This window comes from Populus nigra, chromosome 1 (assembly GCF_951802175.1).
Source record: "Populus nigra chromosome 1, ddPopNigr1.1, whole genome shotgun sequence".
Lineage (NCBI taxonomy): Eukaryota > Viridiplantae > Streptophyta > Magnoliopsida > Malpighiales > Salicaceae > Populus > Populus nigra.
In genome coordinates, this window is record NC_084852.1 from 9,913,868 (window position 1) to 9,920,806 (window position 6,939).

The window sequence follows — 6,939 nt, forward strand, 5'->3', positions numbered from 1 at the left end:
TAACAACAACATAGTGCCAATCTTATATTGAGAAGCTCAGCGATAAAGAATCATAACACAAAACATTTGTCTAATATGCAAGATAGCATATGACCACAAATTTTAAGAACTTATTAAGAGTTTCCTGTGGAAAGGGATGATACTAGGCAAATAAAAATACAAACCGAGATAAGTAACTGAGATAAGTGTTCCTAAAGTAGTGATAGAATTAACCTCCTTCCTCTCTAACATGGCAGAAACAATGAGATGAATCTAATAATGAATGGCAGGTAGACCAGAAATTTTTTAATATAATTAGGACACTCGGAGGTAAAGCAATGCAAAATAGGGTCTGCAGCTGAATCTTTGGCTTAGGTTCTCTTGTTGGGTTCAAAGACATACTTGATTAATGACTCTTTGATTGGCAGCAACTCAGGGAACTCGTTCTTGAGCTTGGACGCATCCATCTCATTGTTGCTCCGGGGGGCAACTATCACCTTGGCTTGCTCCTCCAAGTCAAAGTTAACCCATGTAAAGTCCGGGTTGATGTAGTTCTTGTACATCTCCAAAATCTCATTATGGCTCACAACACCAGGGTTTGTGAAGTTCCATATGCCTCTCAAGTTCCTCTTTGCCATCTCAATTGAAATAGGTAGAAGTTCGTCCAGGATAGTCATGCTGTTTGGAATGTTCACCACCTTATTATAGCGAGAAATCTTTGTAATGAAGTTGCGTGGGTTGTTTAGGTCTGATGATATTGGCATTCTAACTCTGAGGGTGCACACATTGTCATACTCTTTCAAAAGCTCTTCGACCTGGTTAAAATTTCAAAGAAAATACATGCAAGTTAGAAATATAATTTCAAAAGAGAGAGAGAGAGAGCGAGAGAGAGAGAGAGAATCTAAAAGAAAATAATCACCATGGCCTTAGTCTTTGAATAGTAAGAACCAATGAAATTGGGCTTGTCTTCCTCGGTGAAACCAATGCCTGAACCTTCTGGATGACCAGCATTATACTCAAATATGCAGCCTGTAGCAAAATTCATCATCAGGAGGTTGTGCTCTCTGCAAAGATCTGCTAATGTCAGAGTTCCAGTAACATTGGTGCGTATAGTTTCTGTCTTATGGGATTCACACCAATCAACATTGGGTCTGCCAGTGACCCCGGCAGCATTAAAAACATGGGTAGGCCTAACATTCTGAATATCTGACAAAAGTGAGGATCGATCTTCCAAGCGCCCCTTTCCATATTCATAGGAAATTCCTTGTTTCTCACACAACTTCCCAAGCAAACCCCCAATCCACCCAGTCCTGCCATAGATCAGGAACTTAAGCAAAGGTTTTCGAGGAGAGCCAGAGCCGCTTCCTTTTGAAACTGGAATCACCATCCGGGTCTGATTTGAATTCTTTGAGACATAAGAGGCATCTTTCTCTTCAGACCCATCAAAATGTCTCCCACCAGGCATCATGAGCATTCTTGGATGAGGAAGCAGGGCTCCAGAGACATCACCCCACCAATCAGGATTTTGAGTGTACCACTCCATAGTCTTTCTCAACCCCTCCTGCCATGTAGTATGTTCTGACCATCCCAAATTATTCAGCTTCTGATCATCCAAAAAGTACCTCTGGTCATTGAACGGTCTGTTGTCTACAAACTTGATGCTCGTATCAGGGTCCCTTGAGAAAAGGTTGCAAATATCTTTGGCTACATCAATCACTCTCCTTTCCTTCTTTGTCCCAATATTGTAAACATGGCCTACCTCTCCCTTGTGAAGAATGACTTCAAAAGCCTCAGCAACATCTTCACAATACAAGTAACTTCTCACATTAGAACCATCACCATGGATGGGAAGATGCTTCCCTTGCATGGCTAAGAGAATAAACTTTGGAATTAATTTTTCAGGGAACTGATTGGGACCATAAACATTGTTCCCACGAGTGGTTATCACAGGCAGCCCATATGACCTTCCATATGCCATAACAAGCATTTCTGCTCCAGCTTTGGTTGCAGAGTAGGGGTTGGTTGGGAGAAGTTGAGAGGCCTCATGATTTCCTACAACTGCGTCTTCATCAGTCTCCCCATATACTTCATCTGTGCTCACATGGATGAACCTCCTGATCTGACCAGTGACTTTGCAAGCTTCTAAAAGGACATGAGTTCCATATATGTTGTTCTTGGTGAACTCAAAGCTGTTACCAAAAGAGTTGTCCACATGGGTCTGGGCTGCAAAGTGCATAATTGTGTCAATCGACTCCGTGATCAGGAGGAAGTTGACAAGGTCTGCACTTCCAACATCACCCTTGACAAACTTAAAGTTAGGGGATGACTTGGAAGGGAGGAGATTTTTCAGGTTTGAACAATAGTCAAGCTTGTCAAGCACAACTATTTTATAATCAGGGTAGTTACGGATAAGCCGATTGCAAACATGGGACGCGATAAACCCAGCAGCTCCAGTAATGAGGATGTTCTTAGGAGTATAGGTAGCCATGCCAAAACAACTTCAAAAAAATAGATCCTAGAACTGCAAGTTAAAAAATATAATAGTTTAGCCCAGAATTTATCTAGAAATGTAGATCTTGATCACCATATAAGACAAAGTAGAATGAATGCTATCAAATATGGGTCCACAGTTATATTTTTCGAGAGAAAAACAATAGCCAACCACCATAGCTCACATTAAGTAAAGAATAAACAGAGAGAGAATGAGAGAAATGGACAATAAATCCAAGTGAAATCTAGGGAGGACGTCCATCATCAATAAACCAAAGGAAAACTAAATCTCATTTTTCCCAGTTTTCCTTTCAATATAATGAAGCATTAATACAGTTCAACTAAATATAAAGCAATGAAATTTCCATGTCATCAAGAAACTACCTATATACTTCGGTTATATATGCAATCATCTCAAGAAAAGCAAACATTAAGAACAGTTAGCAAACAAGAAAGCAAGATGACAACAAGATCACCAGCCAATCATCAGAACTCATATATAGTAAATAAGGCAACAATACATCAAAGATCCACAAAAAATGGCACGCAAATGAATGATTCCAAGGGGCAATTTCAACAAAACATGCATAAACCTGATATTTTACAATAGTTCTAAATTATATATTCTTAGTACAAAAGATCCAGATCCAACTAAGCAACAAATGTGGATCATCCAAATCTAATAGCAAGCAACAGATAATACATAAAGGTTCCACCTTTATTACAGATCTAACAAACTGGAGAAAAACCAAGATCATAAAAAAAGCGTAAGCAGCTTGAAAACAACAACAACAGATCAAGATCAAAACTTGCATAAATCATGCTCCAATTTAGTAAAGAAAAAAAAGCATTTCAAGACCAAAAAAAATAGAACTGTTAACAGAGAGAAGTGACAGGATAAACTTACAAATCTAAATCACGTGAAGATCAAGCAAATCCCAGGAAAAAAGAATGGAAATTTAAGAGACAGGTGGATGAAATCGGGACAGAAATAGTGTGACAGAGAAGGATGTTAGGGAGAGTTCATGTATATATAGTGTATGTCTGTTAGCTAGTATTAAAAAATTGAGACAATTAAGGACGACCATTTAATTTTTATTACATGACTAAAATACCCTTAATTGTCAAGTTTTTGACTGACTAGTGTCATCACTGTATAGAGTGGATGTTGAAGCATGCTTGGGCTGGTTGAATATTCAGGAGAGAGAAAAGGAAGGTAAATTACCACTATGGCCTCCTAAGTCTTATATTTAACTCTTTCTACCCTAACTTTGTAACATGCATGTCCTCTTCTAGAGCTTTTAAAACGGTGAAATTTCGGTTCAAAATGCGTGTTTGTTGTGAAATTAGTATAGAATAAATATATTAAATTAGTGTAGAGTAAATATAATATACATTTTAAATGTTGTTTTTTGTAGATGAAAATACATTAATCAATTAAAAAGTATATGTCTAAAAACTTAAGTACATGTGATTTTGAAATTGTTTTTACCTTTAAATTAAACTTTTTAATATTTTTGCATCATTTTGATATTTAATATCAAAATTAAATAAAAAAAAATATTATTTTAATATGATTCTAAATAAAAAATATTTTAAAAAATAATTTTTATCATACTTCCAAACAGGTTCTAAAAGAAATCTTTTGTTTTTTTATTATAGGCCTTTGAGCTCTAACCATACTTTCAAACTTATGTGTAGGTTACACTAGGGGTGATTATTTTTGTTCGGTTCGGTTTTTATAAAAAAAATTTAAAAATTAAAAATTAAAACCGAACTGAAACCGGTTCAAACCAACCGGTTTTGGTTTGGTTTTTGGGACAAAAACCGGTTCAAAGCGGTTTGACTCGATTTTAGCTTGGGGTTTTTTCCAGTTTTTTTTGTTTAAGTTCGTTTTTTTAATTTCAAGCTTATAAAATCAAACCGAACCCGTCGATTTTTAATATGTTTAATCAGTTTTTTTCATAACTTGATTTTTTTTATTATTTTATTTTCTAATTTTCTTAATTTAATTAATTTTTTGATTTTTTTACTTGAGTTTACACAAAGCAGGTCTCATGAACAAAAATGGATGGAAGGAAGGATGAGGTATAATCACGGGGTAGAAAGTTGTAATATCCAAAATCTTGGTATATAGATATTCAAATTTAGAATTTGAGGGGCCGCAGATGTAAGAAGCTGCAAAAGAATTATTATCGTCAGCCTTTCACGTGAACATAAATGAATGATGATGTCCTTTTCGAACTAATGAGGTTCTGCATGATTGGTTCCTCCCTGAGAACACGAGAAAATGCCCTGTTTTTAGAACAAGTCCTCGTGCTAGGATTTCGTGCACTCATTATTAACATTAGTGTTATTATAGAGTGCTGTGAATTGTATTAGTGATTTTTTTTTATCCCCGTTGTCTCTTTTTTATTCTTTATTTTTTATGTGATTAAATTGATGGTTAATTATTTTTGATTTGTTAAAATAAAATAAAAAAAGAAGCATAATTTAAAGACTTTGGGTCAAAGTGGGGAAAAAAGTGTCGATCTCAAAGTTTACATTAGAAATTCACTTTGATGCTAAACTTTTGATCCCTTTAGCTTTCGAAAAAATAATTTTAGTAATTCTTTTTTTAATTACCAGTTTGTAAGAGGATAAAAAGTCATTGAATTCTAGTTAAAGAGAAAGAATATTTCAATTAACATCAATTCTAGTTAAAAAAACACTAATTTTAATGTCAATAAATTTCACTTGATGGGATTGGTTTTACTTAAGTGTTATTTTTATTTATTATTTAAAATGATAGATTTGACCTTGAAAAAAAAAATCAAGTTGATCTAGGGTTTTTTACTTATTTTTATAGGTGGTTTGATCTCTCCATTCACACACATCCCATGCATACCTACCCCCTCTCCCTCTTTATTTATATATATATATATATATAGAGAGAGAGAGAGAGAGAGAGAGGGGGGGGGGGGGGGTAGGTGTGAAATATAGCCTCGTTTTGTTTTGTAATATTAATGAGCACTTTTTATTTGGTAGCACTTGATGATTATTTTTTTTAGATTTTATTTGATCGTTTGATTGATTAAATACTGTTTGATTTTTTTCATGAAATTTATAACATTATTTATTATTAGCGGGGGTTAGGTAACGGTTCTGACTCATGAAAAAAATGGACCCACCATAAAAGAATTTCTTGCTCATTGCAACACTTTTTGTGTTTTCGCTACAAAAATTTTATACTGCCTGCAATGAACTAGTAGTGTTTAAACTACATCAAGGCGTGGTTCCTTGGGTAAAGTTATTCGGTCCATTTATCAAAAAGGGAAAATAATTTTGTGATCGATTTCAATATTTGGTTTCTCAAAACTATCCATATTTTCTAGATTTATTATTTAAAATGCTAATCTTCTTTTTTAAAAAAATAACATAAAATAGACTTTCTAAATTACTCATTATAATTTATGTAGTAACTTATTAGCAGCATTTTTCTTTGTTTTCTTTTATTATGGATTGTGAGATATCGTGGATTGCTATAATATTAACATGATTTTAAGTCTTACAATTCATTTCAATTCTTATACGAATTAACATGAAACATCTCAACATTAAATTAAAGGTCAACATTACAAAAATGAATTTAGTTTTATAATTTAAAAAATAATTAAAACAAAAGGGACCAAAGTTAACACTTATTGAAAATAGCTTTTTTGTGTGTTCATGGGCCTAAAAAACTATAGTTTGGCATTTGTAGTTTTAAATCTTTATATGTTTAGTCTTTGTTGTTTTAGGATTTTACATGTCAATCATATATGTTGAGAGATTAGAGAGAAATTCATCAAATAAAAAATAGGAGAGAGAAAGTGTTTGATTCATCCCATTTCGGTTATAAAAAGGAAAAATAATTTTTTGATTAACTTTATAATCAGAAACTATAATTATGTAGTTATATTTGTTTTCTCAAAACTATCCATATTCTAAAATTTTATTATTTAAAATTTTAATCTTTTTTTCTTTAAATAATATAAAATATACTTTCTAAATTACTCATTATAATGTATATAGCAACTTATTAACACAATTATTTCTTTTACTGTGAGATAATTTCATTATGCACTACTATAATGCACGTAATGGTTTCTGTCTCTTTTTTTGATCTGTCATTAAAAAATTATATAGTTATAATTACTGATTTTTTTTTAAATTTTATCCTCCTATATTCTGTTGACATGATTTTAAGTTTTATATAATTTTTTTAATTTGCATGCTCTAGCATATTCTTATTAGCGAGAAACTTCTTGAAATTAAATTAAAGGTTGATATTACAAAATAAAAGCTAATTTTATAATTTTAAAAACAATTAAAACAACAAGAACCAAAGTTAACACTTAAAAAACAATTGTTTTATTTTTTTTGTTCAGGTGCAAAAAACTATAGTTTGGTCTCTACAATTTTTGTTTTTTATGTTTGGTCCTTGTGTTT

General features: G+C 32.8%; 1 protein-coding gene across 1 annotated transcript; it reads right to left on the reverse strand.

Moving 5' to 3' along the window:
- Positions 1-3,535, reverse strand: LOC133691960 (trifunctional UDP-glucose 4,6-dehydratase/UDP-4-keto-6-deoxy-D-glucose 3,5-epimerase/UDP-4-keto-L-rhamnose-reductase RHM1). Its single transcript, XM_062112591.1, has 3 exons — positions 3,377-3,535; positions 899-2,500; positions 1-794 (listed from the first exon to the last, which is right to left on the reverse strand). Exons 2-3 carry the CDS (start codon positions 2,465-2,467, stop codon positions 351-353), a joined length of 2,013 nt encoding a protein of 670 aa, XP_061968575.1. The 5' UTR covers positions 2,468-2,500; positions 3,377-3,535; the 3' UTR covers positions 1-350.
- Between the last annotated feature and the right edge of the window lie 3,404 nt (positions 3,536-6,939).